General features: G+C 46.2%; 1 protein-coding gene across 1 annotated transcript in view; it reads left to right on the forward strand.

Annotated features, from left to right (window-relative positions):
- Nucleotides 1–14,232: 14,232 nt before the first annotated feature.
- LOC111155161 (large 60S subunit nuclear export GTPase 1) overlaps nt 14,233–21,522 on the forward strand; it is a 32,982-nt gene continuing 25,692 nt past the window's right edge. The window contains exons 1-3 of the mRNA XM_022515238.1: nt 14,233–14,331; nt 15,841–15,967; nt 21,335–21,455. Of these exons, the coding sequence (XP_022370946.1) occupies nt 14,233–14,331; nt 15,841–15,967; nt 21,335–21,455 (347 nt within the window). The remainder of the gene's footprint in view (nt 14,332–15,840; nt 15,968–21,334; nt 21,456–21,522) is intronic.

Here is a 21,522-nt window from a genome sequence, read left to right on the forward strand (position 1 = left end):
GGGGGGGTGGGGGGGGGACGCGCACAGATTTACCCCAGCCAGGGCAAGGACGAGAGCAAAGAGTCTTAGCTAAGCAAATTGAGAGAAAGACGAAATCAGAGTGGAACGTTAAAAAGAGATGCGCGCGCGCAAACAGAGGGAGCCCCAGCCAAAGCAGCCGGGACCGGACAAGAATATGCAGGAACTCCTCGGCGAACCTAGAAAGGGCCCCCGCGCTCGCTCACACACACACACACACACACACACACTCCCCAGGGCTGGAACTAGAAAGAGCGGAAACTCGATAGCGAGTGTGCCCAGGGGTCCGGGCTCCCGCCCCCAGGGGGTGCTGGAAACCGAGAGCCTCTCGGCGGGGCTGATCCCAGAATGTGCGGCTTGCCCCGAGGGCGGTCAGATGCTGCCCCGGCTGGCCGCGGCGGCCCCGGCGCAGCACTCCGGCGGTGGCTCACTGCATCTTCGCTCCGGCCGGACGCGGGGACTCGGGCTCGGCGGGCTCACTGTCCCGGCTGGCTCCGCCGGGGCAGCGTGAGGCGCCGAGGGCGGGGCGCGCGCATGGTCGGCTCCGGGGACGGTCGCTACCTCATTTCTTCCCTCCGGGGGGGTCCGACTCCGCTCCCGAGGTCCCCAAGGTCTGCTGCCCGCCCTTGCGGCGCGCCTGTCCGGTACTGCAAGCGGTAGCCGGCTTGCCAGCCTCACATCCTTGCGGTCCCGGAGCAAGATCTCGGGTAAATATAGGCCGGCGCGAACCATTCGCCGCGCGGGGACAGGGGAGGTGCACAGAAGAGGATGCGTTTCGGGCCCGGACGCCCGGCGGGTTCCTGGTCTCTTAAAGGGACCTAGTTGCAGCCATTTGTCGTAGGAAGGGGGAAACCGGTCCAATCCCGCAATTACATCTCAAATTTACCAGCATCTCATTTATCTACAGGTATCGCTAAGACCCGGGGTTACCCACTCGGGAGAGGCGACTTGAATTCTGACACTCCACCCTCGGGCTGAATTGCAACTCACTAAATAAATGTGTGTCTACATCGAAACTTCTGGGGGAAGTGGTGGAAGATGGGATTTAGACTAATTTACTGTGTAAAGAGGTTGGGGAAAGAGTGGTTCTTTCCTTGTGTGACAGCTCTCTGAGAATGACTGGTGTTGTTTAATAATGTATTTTTTCACAATTTATTTTTCATTAAAGGAAGCAAGGAAAGCCGGAATCAAGGAAAACAGCGAGACTTATCTTTTAGGGTCTTGGAGCCCTTTCTCCACAGACAAGCAGATAGTGAGAAGTGAGATGAGCGTAACGCCCTGATAGGGGTGAACAATATTGTACAGAGTCCATAAATAAAGTGTTTCTGTCCCTAGTCCCTAGCAGTGGCCCTTCCTGCTCTCAGGCCTCAAAGAAGACTAGTTTTCGGAGACCTATACCATTCCTAAGTAATGCTTATGTGTGGTTAGAACTCATTTTGTTTTGGCAGGCCAGTCATTCCGTTTTATTACATCATTGACACATTTTGGGTGAGAATTCCTAGTAAAAAATCCAAATGACGTTTTTTATTTCACTAATAATGTTCAGCCACCATCCACTAGGAATGACGATCACATTATTATCCTTTTCTCCTGGGCTGCCTGAACAGCATAGCCTCAGTCCTCTGACCAGGTTGACCCTTGGCTGGTAACTCATTTCTGGGATCCTCAAACAACAAGCTTGCCTCGGTGGTCTGCTCAGTGAAAGCAAAAAGACTTCAGCTGGAGTGTGGGATAAATGTCCAGATGATCCTACATCAAACTGCCAAGTTTGTCCCAGAGGAGGACAATGGAACCCCTTACCCCATCAGCCTCATCCCCTGACGATCTTAGATATCTTTGGCTTCCATGCCAAAACCACTGATTTCAGAACCCCTGCAGCCCCTCCTGGAAATTCTCTGGAGCCCTACCTTTGCCAACTTTTAGCCTTTCTTTTAAATTTAAATAACCTTTCTTAAAATTCTAACCCAATTTTCTCAGCCTCATTGGTGCTGAGTTTCAACGTAACTTTCCTGAGTACTTTTTGGTGCCAGGCCCTGAGCTAGGAGCAGACCCAGTTCCTGTCTCCAAGGAGCTCCCAGTCCAACAAAGGATGCAAACTGCACCCAGCTCAGGCTTCCACTGAATCTAGGAGAGCACCCTGTGTCCTCTAGTGCCTGGTACACAAATAGGCACTACTTGATTGCTGAAATTAATAAATGAGATGTGCGTGTGAACAGGAAGACAGAGCAGGCTATGTGCCCTGAGAAAGACCCAATATACTATGAGAAGTGGGAAGAAGAGAAAGTTCGTTTTGAGTAGGAAAATCGGAACAGGCTCTGCGGAAGGTGATGTGTGAGGAATGAGCAGGCTTTCTCCAAGCAGGAAAGAATTAAAGGGCTTTCTGGATATAGAGGACAGCAGAATTCTAGAACGTGAAAATGCAGGCACACATGCAGATGAGGGTGGAATTTAATGATTATAACAAGGAGAGAAGAAAGTTTCCCGGTGGTGCTTTTCAGGCCCTCCTAGTCTCTGAGGGAAGGAACAGCCTTTTCATGGCTAAATCTTGCCCCAGGGTGTGATGCCTTACTTCCCAGCTGCACTAATGGACTAATGGAGGGACACCAGACCTGGTGCTGGAATGAACTAGTTAGGACAATAATAAGCCACTTAAGTCAAGGTGAATTCCTCTTCCGCTTGAATTCCTGGAAAATCTTGCAAAGGCAATCGGGTAGACTGCATGGGCTCCAAACCGAAAAGTCTGGTAAAAAAGCACACCAGATTCACCTGTGTTAAGTGACCCTTAGCTGGGCATAATCTCGAAGTCTAAACTCTACAAGTAGATGTCATGTTCGGGTACCATTTCCAAGTTGCTCAGAGGTCCAGGGTCAGAAGGGCTTGGGGAAGACAAGGAAAGGCCAGTGGTGGGAGCTAAGGCTTGTCTCAGCTTCCACAAGGGCACCCCTTTGGCATCAGGTGGTAGCAGGAAGCGCTGGGGACTACAAGGCAGGGAGGGTTCCACTGGCTGGCCTGACTTCTCTGAGGCACCAAGGACGTCAGTTCTGGGGGCAGAGGCCCACAGAGCTGCTCCTCTGGGCTGGTCTCTGCCACGCCTGGGCTGCCTTCTCAATAAGTTTGTTTTCAACCCTGGGAGGGCAGAGAGGTTCTAGGTAAACGTGAACAGTCTGAGGTGTGAGTCACAGTCTGTGCTGGGGCTCACAGACCCAGGAGGAGGAGGGCCAGGCTGTCTCTTGCTAGCCTGGGCCCAGGGCCTGGATCTGGGCCTGAGCCTGGGCTGGCTGGCGGAGTTTCTTCAGCCGGGAAAACTGGTAGCACCATCTATGAGCCCACACCATGGACCTGAGACACAGGGCAGTTCCAGATCAGAACAGGAGCCAAGGCAGTTGGGAAACAGGTCTGCAACTGCATCAGACCTTGGACTGGGCTTTTTGTGTGTGATGCTGCCCCATCTACCGGTGCCAGGCAGAAGTGCCGTTTCGTGGGCTGGTTTCTCTTCCAACCGGGTAAGGCAGTGGTTGAATCAATTCACAGCCAAGTCACAACAGGCAAGAAACCTGGCCTCAGACCTGACATCCGAGAGTCAGCCTTTGAGCTCACAGAAAGCATTCAGGCCCGCTCTCTCCCACCTTATTTCTTACATCATGGTCCTCCCTCTCGGGCTTCCTCCCCCAACACCTCATGGAATGCCTGTTGGCTTTGGAGATAACAAATGACTAATCTAGAGGATCCTCGAAGTCATCCAATAAACATTTGTTGTGAGTCTATGGTGGTTGTGATGTAGTTGCTGGGGATACCGTATGAAAGCAGACAGACAGGTCTTTGCCCTCATGGGATTTATATCCCACAGGGAGGCAGATAATACGCAAACAAATAATAAAATCTCAAACAGTGGTAAGTCTCAACACACACAAAAATTCAGGGCTAGGAGCAGAAGGTGGCTGGTTGAGACCACATGGCCAGGAAAGGGGTCTCTGGGCAGTAATCTCAAGGAGATGGAGTCAGCCATGCAGGGACATTCTAGCCTGTGCTGATGAATAAGGAGGTCACAAGGCACGTGTGGCCATTGCACACATGAAATACAGTTGGTCCAAACTGAAGTGTGATGCAGGTGTGAAACACATGCTGAATTTTTCAGACTTAGAAAAAATGAAAATGTCTCAATCGTCTCATAATAATTATATGTGGAATGATAATATTTTGGCTTTGTTGAGTTAAATACACCATATTATTAAAATTAATCTTGCCTGTTCCCTTTTACCTATTTATTGTGGGTTCTAGAACACTCACAGCTATAGATCTGGAGAGCATTGTGCGAGGCTACCATGCAGGCCTGAAGGTGGGAATGAGCTCAGGGGGTTCAAGGACTCCCCAGCTTCAAAAATCCTACTGTGTGATGATGGCCTCTGGCCTTTCAGCCCTCCTCATTTCTAACTCCTATTTTATCAATTCTTTTACCCTCCTCAAGACCTCCAGGATTGACATCAGCATCTGTTACAGGGTGAACTCACCCACAGGCCACACCAGGAGCCCCTGGGCCAATTTCTGGGTCCTTTAAATCAGAATCTCCACTGAAACACCTCTGTGGTTGAACACATCCTGAAGTTTGGGGAGCCCCCTGCCCTGGCCCACCTCATGTCTTCCACTACCGACTTTCCTAGCCTCTTATCCTTCCCTCTCCCCTTTCCAGGCTCCCTCAAAGTGGAGGTGGAACCCTCAAGAAGAGTGTGCTAAGTGAGAGAAGCCAAACATAAAAGGTCACATATCATCAGAGTCCATTCATAGCAACTGTAGGCATTAGGTGAATGCATAGTGACAGAACACAGGTGGGTGTTTGCCAGGGGCTGGAGAGAGGAAGGAACGGGGAATAGCTGCTTAGTGGATATGGGGCTTCCTTCTGGGATGATGAAAATGTCTTGGAACTACGTAGGAGTGGTGGCCGTACAACATTGTGAACATTAATTATTGCTTCGTTGTTGACCTCAAAATGGTTAATTTTATGGTATACGCACCTTATCTCAACGTTTTTTCTAAAATGGAAGAAGGAGGCAGAGAGAGGTCAGAGCGATGTGATGTGAGGAGCCAACGCTCCCTTGTAGGCTTTGAAGGTGGAGGGAGAGGCCACATGCCAAAGAAGGCAGGCAGCCTCTAGAAACTGGAAAAGGTCAAGACAAATTCTCCCCCAGAGCGTCCACAAAGGGGACCCTGTGACACCCTGATTGCAGCCCACTGAGACCTGGGTTGGGCTTCTAACCCACAGAACTGTCAAGCTCCCGTTGACTTACACCAAGCGTATGGTCATCCGTTACAGTGATCACACTCCTCCCTGCCAGCCATCTCATCTCTTCTCCTAATTCCATTTCCTCCCCCACTCACCTCAGTGAGCACCCTCCATCCTCACCACACTTCCAAAACTGCCCACTCCCCAGCAGAGCCAAGTTCAGGACCTAGAGCTTCTTCAAGAAAACCAAGGCAGTAAGAGCAACGTTCACGGTGTGCCAACCCCAACTAACCCACTCGCTCAGCCACATCCATACCTTCTCCCACCCCTTTCCTCCAGGCACCCTGGGGCGCATAGGTGGCTCAGTCATTTGAGCGACCAGCTCTTGCCTTGAGCTCAGATTATGCCTTCAGGGTCGTGAGGTGGAGCACCACGTGGGGCTCTATGCTCAGCACCGGGTCTGCTGAAGATTCTTTACCCCTCCTTCTCCCTCCCACTCTGCTGCTTACTCTGCTCTCAAATAAGTAAATAAATAAATAAATAAAATCTTTTTCTAAAAGAAGTCTCTTTTCCTTTGAACCTGTCCCCCTCAAATCCACCCCTCACACAGATACCAAGCCACAGATTTGACCTTGTACCTCCTCCCACTATAACCACTTGGTGGTTTCCTACCAACATAGGTTGCAGACTCAGCTTCTCAGCAGAGTACATGAGAATTTTCAGGTCTGGCACCTGCCTACCTCTCCAGCTTCATTCGCCGACTTCCTCTGGCTGACCCCTTCTCACTTTTAAAAAGCCAGCTCAGGCACCATCTTGTCGAGAAAAGGGGCCCAGGCCTCCCTAACTCCTTCTCCATGCTCCTTGTATCTCTACCTCTGCACTTGCCTTTTGTAATGTTATTGTGTTTAACTCTGCCTCCCTCACCGGACTGTGAGCTCTTGAAGAGCAGCAACTACACTGAATTCATCTTTCTGTCCTCAGCTCCTAGCACAATACCTGCCACCAAGTCAGTACGCGATAAACAGTGTACAATGAACAAACATTAACGCCGTGTTTATTTTCACAGCAAGTGAACTATCACAAGCTCAGGCTGTCAGAACTGGCAGGGCTCTTCAGGACAATCTTTTTTGTTTTGTTTTGTTTAAGATTTTATTCCTCTATTTATTTGAGAGAGTGAGGGGAGGGAGAAGGACAAACTGACCCTATACTGAGCATGAAGCCTGACACAGGGCTCGATCCTACCCGCCCTGAGATCAGAACTTGAGCTGAAATCAAGGGTCGGATGCGCAACCGACTGAGCCACCCAGGTAACCCCTTCAAGGACAATCTAGTCCCCCCTCTCCTGGTTCCACAGATGAGGAGACTGAGGTCCCAAGAGTGCACATGCATGGCTGTACCATTATTCAGCAGCCAAGCTCAAATCAGGTAGGACCCACGTGGCCTGTATCTCCATTCAAGGCTTTTTCCTTCAGCTAAACATAAAGCCAGAGACTTTTATTTATTTTTTTTTAAAGATTTTATTTATTTATTTGATGGAGAGAGAGATCACAAGCAGGCAGAGAGGCAGGCAGAGAGAGAGGGAGAAGCAGGCTCCCCGCTGAGCAGAGAGCCCGATGCGGGGCTCGATCCCAGGACCCTGGGATCATGACCTGAGCCGAAGGCAGAGGCTTAACCCACTGAGCCACCCAGGCGTCCCAGCCAGAGACTTTTAAATACACAAATATGCAGAGCACATTTCCTGCTCCCTCCTTCTATGAAGGGCTATATCTGGGGGGTGGGGGGTTCATGGCTTCATTTGGTTGAATGGGCAGACTCAACCCTCACCAACCAAACACTTCTCCCCATAACCTAAGCTGCCATTTGCGGGGCCCTTTAATGGAAATTCCCCTTGTTATTAGCTGTCGCTGCCACCAAAGAAGCTGGAGTCAAGCATGACTGTCATGGGATTTACACAGTGAGACTTTGTTCTTTCTAGCAGTCAAGATCACGTCCAGGTCCATGAGAGTCTGGTGGCCCACTGGGCTCCTCTGCTCTGCCCGGTGACCCTTAATTTCTCTGGGGTTTTCACTTCAAAAACAATGAGAGTTGTAGCAGTTCTTATCTTACAGGAAATGGCATAAAGAAGGACCAATGAAATTAAATGTGCATGGTAAATGCTTGGAGGTTTTCACATTGAGAAAGGATATTATGTAACTTGTGTTTTCGTTTGTCTCTTGTTTTGGAACGTCTCTCTGGGCATGTTGACCTGGTGCGTCTTTAGCGAGCCTATGCAAATAAGCTGGCAAAGTTACAACTATTCCGTCACAAACGGTAAGGGCACTGGCCTCGCCCCACTAGGTGCTGGGGAGATGCTCAAGGCCTCACCTTGAAGGTTCTAATCCAGTATCTGTTGTTTCTGAAAGAACTTGAGGAGGTACTTTCGGTATGCTGTAGGAGAGGAGATACAGGTGCAAATAATGTGATCTGAGCTAACACAGGCTGAGCTGAACACAAAACACTGGCTCAGAGGGAAAAACAATCTGCTCAGACATTGAAGACACTCATCAGGGAGGGGGAAGGCTTCACGCTCCACTGAAAGACAAGCAGGTTGCTATGGACAGAGACAGAGGAAAGGAATCCAGAGGGAGAAAATGGCCCATGTAGACGGTGGTTAGTGTTGAACACTAAACAACTAGGCCAAAAGCAGGGAACTCAAGCATACTGAGCACTTACTAGGTGTCAGACTCTATGTTAAATGCTTTGGATCCTTCCAGATGTTTCATTCTCCTAAGAGTGTGGTGAGGTCCGTGATGTTCTCTTCACTAGGAAGGACTGAGGCTTGGAGGAGTTCAGAAACTGGCCTAAGATTGCCCAGCCCTCTGGGTGTGAGTCAGGTGAGGACCTGACCCTGGAGGGCCTTGAATGGCAGGTGGAGGCATTTCCCAAGCTGTGGTGAGTCACTAGGCATCTGAGCAGGGACTTGCTGTGATCAGAGCCATGGCTCAGACACCCACATCCCCGCCCTGACTCACTGAGGGTCCCAGGTCCTGCCCCTCTCTGAGCCCTGTCCTCCCAGTGTGTGAGCTGAGAAAATTCCCTTCTAGTCCTTAGTTGCAGGAGGCTGTATTGGTTTCCTAGGGCCACCATAACAAATTACCATAAACAGGTGGCTTAAAACAACAGAAAATTTTTCTCTCACAATTCTGGAGGCCAGAAGAAAGAAGCATTTTCCTTGCCTATTAGCTTCGGGCTCTAGCCAGCAATTCCTGTACTCCTGAACTTAAGAATCTCTGTCTCTGTCCTCACAGTCCCCGCTCCCCCACCCCCGTGCTTTCTCTGTGTGTGTCCAAATTTGTATCTTCTTATAAAAACACATTATTGCATTAGGACCCACCCTGATTCAGTATGACCTCCTCTTCACTTGATTACATCTGTAAAGACCCTCTTTCCAAATAAGGCCACATTCACAAGTATCTAGGGTTAGGATGATAATCTATCTTTTTGAGATACACCATTCAACTCAAAACAGACGCCATGACAGGAAATTGCAGGAATGAGAGAGGAAATTAACAAGACAGACACCTACAAACTCCCAAAGTCACCCCGTGGCCCATGTTGGCCATGACGCCTCTCCTTTCACGGACTGCTGGCCTACAGTGTCTGCCGCCCAGACAGCACCCAGCCAGAAAAGCAAAGGCATAACAAAGAAGTCAAAAGAAGCAAAACCTTGAGCCTTATGAGAGAGCCTTTCTCATCAGTGCCACCAGAGGCAGGAACCCGGTTGGTTTGTCCCCTCTGGAGTTGGAGGGAGGAGAAATTGTTAGCCCCTGCATGGTTAGCTTTAAAACACACAAAACCTAGCCCCTTAACATTTTCACTTGTGATAATAGCATTTGTAACGAACGTTGACTGAATTTGCTAGATGGCGGTTCACGGTGCCCTCAGCCTTCCCAAGATAAGCACTGTGGGATGTCGTCTTCTCCCCAGGCTACATGGTGAAGTCATGCCCTGCAATTGCCAGCCTGAGCACCTTTTCTGAGACCACCCTGTTATGTCAAATACTGGGATGACATAGGGTAGTGAGAAGAGAAAGGGAACCTCCCAGGGTAAGAAGTCTGTTAAGCACCTTAGTGATCATCTATTCCAGCCCCCACTTTGGAGCATGAACCTGCTTTAGAACATCCTGATGCTTGCTTGAATACCCCTGGTGGCAGGGAGCTCACTATCTTATAAAGTTGTCTGCTCCATTTTTGAACCACTCTGATTATAAGAAGTTTCAAAGAAATTAAACCTAAAATTGCCACTCTGTAGTTTCAACCCATTTGATCTAGTTCTGGCTACCTTGTGTCTACTCAGAGCAATCTTCTCTCCCTTCCCTGTAACAGTCCTTTACATAAATAGAAATGGCCCCCACATATCCTTGGAGTCCCCACTCCCGAGGCTAGTCACACTTCCTTCACCTTTTTCTCATTCCCTCACCTTCCAAGTTGACATGCTAACACTTGTTAGCATATTAGAGTAATTTAAGGGGAGTGGTCGGAAGTCCATTCTGGTTGAGTAGGGTCTAACTGGCAGTGTAGGTCATGGCTCCACCACTGACCTGAGCTATTTAACCTTGGATGAGTCCCTCTGCAGTGGTTGGCTGCAGGACAACCACTAAAATTTAAGCTCATAGGGACAGGGTGTTTGTCCAATGCTGAATCCCCAGGCCTAGCAATGAACAAGTGAATGAATGAATGAATGAATGGGGAAAACCTGGCACTTCCTAGCTGCAGATTTTAGAGTTGGTCATTAGTAATTCTACATCTACTCTCCTTTACTTTGCTTCACTTTATTGGGCCTCAATTTGTGCAACTAAACGTTCAGAAAAATAGGGGCGCCTGGGTGGCTCAGTTGGTTAAGTGTCTGATTTTTTTATTTCGACTCAGTTTCTGATCTCAGGATTGTGAGATGGAGCCCCGAGTTGGGCTCCGCACTGAGCGTGGAGTCTGCTTAAGATTCTCTCTCTCCGGGGCGCCTGGGTGGCTCAGTGGGTTAAATCCTCTGCCTTCAGCTCAGGTCATAATCTCAGGGTCCTGGGATCAAGCCCCACATCGGGCTCTCTGCTCAGCGGGGAGCCTGCTTCCTCCTCTCTCTCTGCCTGCCTCTCTGCCAACTTGTGATCTCTGTCTGTCAAATAAATAAATCTTTAAAAAAGAAATGAGAAAAAAAAAAAAGATTCTCTCTCTCCCTCTGCTGCTTTCCCACTCCAGAAAAGAAAAACAAATGCATAGGGTGGGAATGAGAAGTTATTGTTTAATGGGTACAGGGAAAAAAGTTCAGAAAAATAAAAGTTCCCTTTCTCACTTGACTACTGTAAGGACAAAAATAATTACAAAGTCATCTGTGAGTAAAAATCCCTGGCTATTCCACATAAAACTACAAGAGTTTTGGAGGTCGTCTGGGTGACTCAGTCACTTGAGTGTCTGACTCTTGATTTTGGCTCAGGTCATGATCTCAGGTTCGAGGAATTGAGCCCCATGTTGTGTTCCATGCTCAGCAGTCTGCTTGTCCCTCTCCCTCTGCTCCTCCCCTGCTCTCGCTCTCTCTTTCTCTCTCTCAAATATATATATATATATAACACATATATATATATAAAATCTTAAAAAAGGAAACTACAAGAGTTTGGGAAAAATTCATAGGTTCTAATATAATATATATAGGCTCTTGTAGCCTTTATCACCAAAGCAAAAGGTATTTTACACTTTTCATTGCACACAGAATGACTTGCACCAGCAGGCAATCAATGTTTGATTGAAGCGATTTAAGTTAGTCACAAGAACCACAATTAAGGGCTGCTAAGAATCCACCCACTTTTTACAGGGATAAATTGAGAATGGCAGATGATCGAAGGGAGTTTTCCTTACTGACTGAATGACTGCAGACACTGCCAGACTTCCATTTTCACAACCCTCAGCCTCACGCTAACAGCTTTACTGTCCCGATGGAACGAGGTGCTGTAGAGAATGGGTGAGAGGGAGGAGCAGGGCTGCAAGCTTGCCTTGGAACAAGGTTTTGCCACTGACCTGTTTTTGGCCAAAGGGTGAAAAGAAAAAACGGAAACCCACCCACTCTCCTTTCTCCCTCCCCAAACAGATGTGGGGCCCAGGGAGGCACAGCAGTGTGGAGATGGTGAGCAGAAAGCCACTCCAAAATTTGTTCCTGGGTGTGGGTGTCAGGGTTTGCAACTACATTTGTTTAGCTGAGGTAAATCAAGGATTATGCAACACCGTCAATGAGGAACACTCTCTGTTGCTCTTTGGAAGCTGGATATGAATCAATATCAACACAACCTCCTCCAGAGGTCAGCTGTGCAGAGAATCTCGGCTTCAACAGAAGATCTCAGCTATGTGGAGAATCAGGAGGATCTGACCAGTTTTCCAACATGGACCTGGTAGATGAGCATTTCCACTGTCGTGTCAAAATGATGAGAGGAGTTTGGCTGGGTTGTGTTGTTCCCCAAAATGTGTGGGTAGAATGGCTTCTATGGTGGGAGGGCAGGAACCTGGGCTGATTCGTCTTTGCAACACCTTCCACTTGGTCCGTAGCCAGCACCATGCTCTACCCTCACCACCACTACCACCACTACTGACTCAATGTCAACTTTCCTCTCAGTTTGGATCCCATAATCTTATCTCATCAGGACCCTCAATTGCCTTCCTCCTTCTTCTTAATGAACTAGTCTCATAATCCCACATGTGGATTTTTACCTGCATCATCCAATTGTTTGGGAAAGAAACTGTTCAGCTGTGAAAATTGGTACCCCATGAACTACTAGGCAATGATCTTTCAGCATTATCTTATTTGCTACTTCTGCAGGATAGGGATTATTCTTACCCCAATAAACAAATAAGAAAACTGAGGCTCAGATAGTTCTTTTTCCACAGTGACAGAAATATTAGAAAATTAGAAAATATTAGAAAAAATTAGGAAATGTTAGAATTATTTTTGTCTTACTTATTTGTCAGCTAAGAATAGTTGCTGCTATTGTGATCTTACAATGTCAGTGTCTGTTTGACTCTCTGCTAGTCTCGATTAAATTTTCACTTTATTTGGTTAAGATTTTTTGGAGCCTGTGGATAATGACAATAGAACCCCAAAGCGCTTGCTCTCTCTAAATCTCTGGAGATGACAAAATCTGGAAAAGGAAACAAGGGTGCAATCCTAAGTTCCTGACTGAGCTCTAGGAATGAGATTACAGGCTTCTTTCTCTCACCTACTGTTGCAAAATCCATGCAATCTTACTTTATGAGTTAAGCTTTATTTTTTTAAAAGATTTTATTTATTTATTTGACAGAAATCACAAGTAGGCAGAGAGGCAGGCAGAGAGAGAGGAGGGAAAGTAGGCTCCCTGCTGAGCAGAGAGCCCGATGCAGGGCTCGAACCCAGGACCCTGGGATCATGACCTGAGCCGAAAGCAGTCTTTAACCCACTGAGCCACCCAAGTGCCCCAGAGTTAACCACTCAGCTTCAAGAGAATTCCAGGAACTGTCAATTTACTCTCTTCCATGGATCCTTCCCCTATCTTACCATGGAGATTATGCAGTATTTAAAGATGCACCATTTCTATGTTAGGAAATGGGAGGGAAACACATTCTGATTCATTCCTTCACTAATCTGCGGTCACTGACTTCCGGAAGCTTTGCCAACTACTACATTGCTTTTCAGCAAACCCTTGGCTGTTTCCCGAAGTTCACTCCAACTCAGTTAAGAGTTAGCTCTTGGTGGGCTAGGCAGGGAATCCAGAGATGGTGGGTGATATGGTCCCAGCTGGTCATGCCCCTAATTGGCTGTGGTTGACTTTTTAGCCAGTCCAGTGCCTTCCCCTACACCGAAGGGAGTGGACTCCTCTTGCTACCCAAACCGTGGTGGCCCTTGGGCCAGAGCATTTACATCAGTGTCACTTGTTAGAAGTGCAGATCTGCATTTTGACGCCATTCCACGGAGGATTCACAGGCATGACCAAGTCGGAGAAGCACTGGGTTCTGAAACGCACGCTAACAACCCTCATGCTTCCCTTTTCCCAGCAACATGCGAGATAGCTGATGAGATCTGGGGTTTGATACCTGACGCCTTACAAATTCCATCTATGACGTGAGCAAGCTTCTTCCTCTCTGAACGCGGTAACACTGCGGTGGTTCTCACGATGTAAGCAAAACGCGCAGCACCCCACAACCCTCACCCAGCCTTCCATCTGCCCGTCGCTGGGCCATTAACGATGGAGTGAGCCCCAAAAGCCCAGGTCGCAGAGAGAGCCGGCTCACTGTTTTCACTTTAACAATAGGAAATGTTAGTGCAATTCTAAGTGGAGTTGTTGTTGTTTAAATAAAACATTTAAGTCATCCGGTTGGCTTTCCTTGCAACCTTGCTAAGCTCTGGAAACATTCCTGACGCTTCCTTTCTGAGCTCCATCCGGGCCGGAACTTTTCTCCCCAGTTCACAGCTAGGAAAGACTAAGTAAACAAAAACTATTTAGATTCTGGGCTTGACGGCGTTGGGGCCACACCTTGAGGCGCAGGCGAAAACCAGCGCCAGCCTGCGACGCCACTTGGCGCGGCAGAAACGTCCTTCACCCGTGTCTCCGCCCTTTGGTGACAAAAGCAGCTGGGAGGCGGGGCTAAGACGCGGAATACGCTCGGCCATGTTTTTCAGGTCTCCTAGTTCCTCATCGGACGTTAAAGATCGACGCACGAATCTGGAAGATACCATTATTTTGATTCAATCATTCTATCCAAACTCGAGATATTCGTAGACATAGCTATAGAAATTAAGTTCCTTGGACATATTCATATTTATATTCTGTAGTAGTGGCAATGAGAGGTATACGAAGGGTAGCTTGGAGTAAGTCATTCCGCCTTCTTTTCAACTCGGGCCTCCGCTACTTGGGCTCGCTTTACGTCACTTCCGGGGACCGAGCTCTTGAATACCGGAAAACGCGCGTGCGGTGCCGGGAGCGTTCGTGCCTGTGTTGTGCTGCCATGGGCCGGCGGAGAGCGGCAGGTCCCGAGACCCTCGGCCGGGCTCTTATTCGCCAGAAGACTCAGCGAAGCCGTAACCACCGTCACAGCGACTTCTGGGTAAGACAGAGCTTATCGTGTTTCTTGGCCTTTTTTTTTAAGCTATGAGAGTTTGCATGCTGCGAAGCCGCGGGGTCAAAAGTCACAGGAAAATTTTGTAGGGAATAGGACGCCTAAGGAGGGCTCGGAGAGAGGAGTATGTTTAAGTTCCCCTCAGGCGGGTAAGCAGGCCCCCTTTCCATTGAGGCCCAGGGCGCAGAGGTCGAGGCGGGAAAGGAGGGCTAGTGTGATGATGAGGCTGTTGGGAGAGCTTGAAGCGTGGTGAACGTAGGGAGCGTTTGAAAGTTTCGGAGCAGAAAAAACAGAAAAGCTACTTTTTTTGGTATTGTTCAAAGAATGACTCCTCCAGGAGCGGCTGGTTGCCACCAGAAATACAAAATAACTCAAATGCTTGCTGCATCCTTTTTATTCCCGAACGGTTTCGGTGGATGATGAACACTGCATCTCCAAACCGTGGTGAGCTAGCCCAGTACTTCCCTGGACCTACGGATGAACACACTTTCAGGATCCTAGAACAACGGATGGAGTAGTTTGATGCTTGTTTTTCTGACATACCCCCTAGGTATTTGAGATTCGCTGTGCTGTGTGTGCGCGCCACTGTAATACCATCTGATGTCCAGCCATTTTGTACGCAGAGTAAAGGCATACGGGGCTCTTCCATAGTCATCAGGTCCAAGTTACTCTAGACATTAGATCACTGATCATTTTTAGTTGGTTTTGAGGGAACTTGTTACAGTATAACCTTTAGGAAGTGGTAGGAAGATTGAATATGAATTCTTAAACGAATCGGATTTTGATTCTTACTCTAATTTTTTTGCTGACCTGTGGCCTTGAACCCACCACCTACTCTTTTAATCTTCGGGTTTTTTTATTTATTTGTTCCTGTAATGAGCATGTAGCTAGAATAGTGTTTATCAAACTCTGGATTGCACCTGGGAATCAGTTAAGTAGGTACCAACTAGTGGTTTTTTAACCCAACAGGATAGAACTCAAAATAGCAGAGTGTATTACATGCGATAAGGTAACTTTGTTTCAGCATTCTTTTTTTTTTTTCCCCATATTCTACTGCTTGGCACAGAATTGTATCATTGTGTGTATCACAGCATCTGAGTCACTATGTAATCTGCATTTTTTACTGTGGGTCTCCATAAAAATTTTCAGTTAAGTCTGCCAGGATCAGAGAGTCTGGATTCAGATTTTCTCTCTACCATTTATTAGCAGCACCTGTAGGCAAATTATTTTTATCTATTTGAAACTGTTTCCTTGTCGGCAAAATAGAGATACAGTAAAATTTATTTCAAAAGGTTTGAAAATTAAATGAAATAATGGAAAGTGCCTGTTGTATCTAAATGTTTACACTCCTTAAATGTTAACTGGTATTAGCTTTGACTCTAAAGGGGCTGACACCACCCTCACGACCACAGAACAGTTCCTTGGGAGGTTAGAGTTTGTTCAGATGTCAGAAGCAGAAGAGAACAGCTGTATTATTACCCTGTGTTTTATTCATAGTTGCACACAAGTGAGCTCAATGATGGCTATGATTGGGGTCGTCTTAATCTTCAGTCAGTGACTGAACAGAGCTCCCTGGATGATTTCCTTGCGACTGCGGAACTTGCAGGAACAGAGTTTGTAGCTGGTAAGTTGCTTATTCCTGAGTACATAAGATACTGGTCATTCTTCCAGCTTTGCTGACTCGATGCAAATTTGTCTACTTGGAAGTGTTTTGTGGACCCTACTAAACTCAGAAATGGGTAGTCTTTAACCCAAAGGCAGATATCCCAGAAGAGTGTAGGAAGGTCTGTCTAATCAAGTAGAATCAAACTGTGACATTCAGAATGTGCCACAGTTTTAAAATTAAGCTCTAAAAAACCTTCATATTATACATTGTATCGAGTTCAAGAAACTCAGTCTTTGTAGAAAAATGACCAGTCAGCATTGTGGCGAGCAGTACCAGAATTTTCCAGAAAATGTTTTCTGATACCATTGTTAGAAGCCAACTCCCTGGGCCTGCTGTTGTTATGTAGGCAGTTTGAATTGTATTTTAAAGCACTTGTTGACACACTGTAGTGAATTTTCCATGCGTGTAATCTGTTTTAATCACTGCTCTCCCATGTTTTTCTGTATGTGTCTTCTGAGCACTTAGAAAAGTACCTGGCACAGGTAGCATTATAAACTATTTCTGTTGCTTTTTTGTTGTAAACCTTACTGTGCTGTTCAGCGAATTCATTCATTTATTTAAATGTTCTTATTGGGCTCCAGCTGCTCTCAGGAATTGTACTGGCTACTGAGAGTACAGTGTTGAGTAAGATAATTTTTGTTTCTGCAGAATTTTGTTTTAGGGGCTATGAAAGAAGTCTGTAGCAAACAATGGGATCATAAAAGATGTAGTTAGTATTCATTCTGTCTGAAGGACAACTAGGGCCAAGCAAGGAAAGCTTTACGCTGGGGCTGAGTCTCAAAGGATGAGTAGGTGTTAAGACAGGTGAGGTGACACAGGACGACGTATCCAGGCAGGTGGAGGACTCAAGCTAGTATGTGAGCAGTAGCTTACCTTGCTCAGAAAATGGTTGTAAGTTGACCTTGCGGGTACTTGAAGTACACAGGGACAGGATGTGATGCGCAGACACTAGGGGGTGGGCAAGGGCTAGAGCCTGAGAGAATAAGGGCTTTAAAGGAATCTTTCGACAGGTTTAAGCAGGTGTCAAACATGATTTTAGATTTCATTGTTTTGAAAGAATGATGGATTTTGAGGAGGAATGACCAGTTACATTAGTCCAGCAAGAGAAGTAGGCCAGACTGAAATAGTAGTAATGGAAGAATGGCACAAAGAATCAGAACAAGATTAATAGGGAGATGGAACAAACCAGATGTTGTAGAAAGGCGTGGAGTAAGTGCAAAAGAGTGAGGAGTGGTAGAGCCAGCATTGGAGGAGAGAGAAAAGGGCATAGAAAGAGAGGAAGGTGAGGAAGTAGAGTTCGTGAGCACGTTTTATTCTTTTGAGATAGTTGACTATGGCAGGGAGAAGTGCGTGTGTGCATGTGAGCTTCTCTGTGTAATCCAGGTTAATACCAGTAGGTAATGGGGTAAGAGCCAGCAGAGAGGGAGAGGTTGAAAATACAGCATCTGGTTTCACAGTATCAAAAATTTAAAGTGCATATTTTATGACCTGGTGTTTCCACAATATCTACACTAGATCAGTGGTTCTCAGGGGTTAGCATCAGAATTACCTGGAAAGCAGATTCCTGGGCCCCTTCTCTGGAGATTCAATAGGTATGGGTTGAGCCTGAGAATTTGCATTTCTGACAAGTTCCCAGATAATGCTGTATTTAAACAGTGAATACTTGGAAACCACCTAAGTGTTCAATAGGTGGGAAAATGGATAAACTGTGGCATAGACATGCTATGGAATACTATGTGGCAGGTAAAAGGAATGAGCTAAATATGTGGATACTTAAGTGAAGGATGTCCATGTCCTGTTACCATATGAAAAGACCAAGTTGTGGAGTAGTACACATGGTATGGTACCATTTGCATTAAGAAAATAATCTGACTGGGTCACCTGGGTGGCTCAGTCAGTTAAGCATCTGGCTCTTGATTTTGGCTCAGGGCCTTGTGATCAAGCCTCACGTCGGGTCCTGCATCGGGGTGTCTGCTCAAGATTCTCTCCCCCCTCCTCCAAAAAAAAGGAAAAGGAAATAATCTGACCAATCTATATATCTATGTGTATATTAGGAAAAAACTTAGAGGCCTACTCATTTAATCAATAATCTCCAGGGAGAGAACTGAGATTGCAGGGGTGGGCAGAAGAAGGTTAGGGGTGGGTCAAAGAGAATGTTTGCCTTTATGGTTGAATTTTTTTAAAAGGAGAGTTTATGGGTGTGCCTGGGTGGCTCAGTGGGTTAAGCCTCTGCCTTCGGCTTGGGTCATGATGTCAGGGTCCTGGGATCGAGTCCCACATCAGGCTCTCTGCTTGGCAGGGAGTCTGCTTCCTCCTGTCTCTCTGCCTGCCTCTTTGCCTACTTGTGATCTCTCTGTGTCAAATAAATAAATAAAATCTTAAAAAAAAAAATTTATGTATTATGTAGTTAAAAAATTTTTAATTTTTAGAAACATGAAGGGAAATAGAGTTTTTTGTTTTGTTTTTTAAAGATTCTATTTATTTGGCAGACAGAGATTACAAGTAGACAGAGAGAGAGGCAGGCAGAGAGAGAGAGAGGAGGAAGCAGGCCCCCTGCTAAGCAGAGAGCCCGATGTGGGGCTCGATCCTAGGACCCTGGGATCATGACCTGAGCTGAAGGCAGAGGCCTCAACCCACTGAGCCACCCAGGCGCCCCGGGAAATAGAGTTTAATGAGGAAATGGAACAAAGTCTGAGTCTGGAAGGAGATGGGAATAGAATGGGGTCAAAAGGAAGCTGAAGGTTGGTGCACGCATTAAGAAATGTGTAGGTGAGAAGGTGAAATGGTGGATATCTAATAGTTTCAATTTTTCTATTAAGGTAGAAGATCATCTGAAGGGAATGTAGTTAGAGTTCAGGGAATGGAAGAACCAAGAATATAGAGAGATTGTCTTCCTTCTAGGTCAAGTCCTAGGACTTCCTAATGTTGAGCCCATAACATTTGTAGTGACACTGAATTGTCATATAATTAGTATATATTTTATGTATCTTTGGAATCTCTATAGTGATAAGAATGTCCTTCTGTATGCTAGTAAGATAGTTGGTGCTTGAGGAATCTCAAGATAGCTTCAGGATGAGGGTTGGTCTCTAGACAGACCTAGTTGGTAATTAGAGGATTGGAATTTTTCGGCACTACCAAGTTAATCACAAAGGACTGATGATTTAATCAATCATGCCTACACAGTGAAACCTTCATAAACCTTTCAAAAATCCATTAATACCTCATTGTTTCATACCTTCTCATCCTTTCCCTTAGTAATGCAGAGGTGATAGAATTCTGTTTCAGTTTTCTACAGTCTGAAGATCCTACTGGACATACAGAGATAGGGGTTCTTAATCTGGAAACTACATATTTCACTTGTCTGTTTGAACCCTGCAAACGGCATGCCAAATTTGTGTGTGTGTGTGTGTGTGTGCACATGTGAGAGAGAGAAAATGTGTGTTTTTGGATGGGTCATTGGTTTTTAAATAAATTTTTATATGGGCCTCTGGCCTAACCAAGGAGGGCAGAATAATAAGAAATCCTAAATGTTCTTTGGGAACTCTACTTTTAAAAGATGACACAGGTAGTACTCTTTATTTTCAGCAAATAAGTGTGATGTTGTGCTGTTTTGTCTTCACCCCTGGTTCCAATAACTGGAGCTTCTAAAACCTTTGTTTGTAACTTCCTGAGTTGGGGATGAGAGGAGTGTCTTTTGTTATTCATTATAATCCCCTTACAGCTCTTCCATAGTTTATGTTAATGGGGTTACTTGTGGACCCTAGGTAGCTTCTGCAGGGGGCTGATTGCACAAGGAACCAACCCTGTTTTTAGAGGGTTGAAGTTCTGAGGACCTCAGTAGAGGTGCTAGAATTGAGCTCGCCACCAGTAACCAGGGATTGAATCAGTCGTGCCTGTGCAATAAAGCCTCCATAAAAGCCCATTCAGAGACTTGGCATCTGAAGTGCAACAGTTTTGGGGGACTGAGCCTTTAAACCTGTGGAGGCTCATACAACTCTTGATAGTGTCAGAATATAATGGAATTGTAGGACATGCAGTTGTTGTCCCGAGAGATGGAGAGCTCGTTCCTGGTGTGGGAAAATACACATTGGGCGTCAGGAGTGTTCTGAGTAAAAAGAGTTCACAGCCAAGTGGCTGCATTATCATGCTACTTGCCGCAGCCCTCAGAGCAATGCTGCTGAAATGGGAACGAGAATGGATAGTTGGCTTTATCTGAGGGTTGGGAGATGAGACAGTGGGTGCAGTGGAGTAAGGAACTTTGATGTTTAGTTGGAGACTGGTTGTACTATATGGTTTTGGCCAAATAGGAAAAGAAATGAATCTGTGAGCCGGACGAGGGACTAGGAGAAAAGGAAAGACTCAAGGGGCTAGAGGCACGTAGAGATTAGACAAAGCAGAGTGGGAACATCCTCTGGGAGATCACCCTTGGAAGGAGGAATTCTGTGAAAGAATTACCAGATACGGGGCTTGAGGGGTGTGTTTTTTGACTCTTGGTTGAGGATGCATGAATGAAAATAGTGGTTGTGTGGACTGTACTGGAGGTTACTGGACTGTGCAGATGGAGCTCCTGGATGGTGTTGATGGTCTGACAAGGGTAGCAGACTCTAATCTGCTTAAAGATCAAGAGAAACATTGCTGAAGATGTTCTGTTATCTTTGAATAGGATCTTCCCTTAGCAATTTGGTAAGAAGCTTAACTGGCTTCTCTCAGTGAGTCACCTGCCTGTGGAGACTAGGTGGCTGTGTGTGAAATAGAGACCCAGAGCCCTAGAGCAGAGGTCTCTGTAGTTTATACATGGACATGGCTTTTTTTTATTATTATTATTCCTTTGAATTGTTATATAGTAGTAATTGTGAATTGGGCATTCATCATAAAACATCCTACATAAATGATGGCTGTGTGATAGTTCACCAGTTTTAACTGGAGTGAGTCTCCTTGCTGAATCTTTACGTCCCCACCCCCCCCATTGGGTGATAATTATTCCCCATAAGTAAAATGAGATGGGTTGTACTCAATCTTTGCAGTCCCTTCCCACTCTTACTGTTTCTGTTTCCTTGAAATGCATTCAGTATATGGAGTTTTATAAAATGAGTATTTGAAAAAATGATTGGCCTTTTGAAAGCTTTAGTAAAGATTTATCTCTTTCATTCCTTTTTTGGTAGATAACTTCACTTGGAAATTATTTATCCAAGGCTGGAGGCATCTACATCAAGAAAGCTCAAATTCTGTTTTAGATGCTGTATTTTTTCATTTTAAGGTAATGACTAATATCCACTCAATAGATTGCCACTTCAATTACAATACTTTCTTTTCTTCTCTAAACAGAGAAGCTTAATATCAAGTTTGTGCATCCTGAGGCTAGAACTGGACTGCTATCTTTTGAGGAGAGCCAGAGAATTAAGAAACTCCACGAAGAAAACAAACAGTTCTTGAGTGTGCCACGGAGGTGAGTTGAGCAGAAATGTAGGACATTTTAAGGCATCCTGAGTATAAAATTTTTCATTTGATGTTCT

The sequence above is a fragment of the Enhydra lutris genome, unplaced genomic scaffold (genome assembly GCF_002288905.1).
Source record: "Enhydra lutris kenyoni isolate GAN:26980312 unplaced genomic scaffold, ASM228890v2 scaffoldscaffold39, whole genome shotgun sequence".
Classification (NCBI taxonomy): Eukaryota; Metazoa; Chordata; class Mammalia; order Carnivora; family Mustelidae; genus Enhydra; species Enhydra lutris.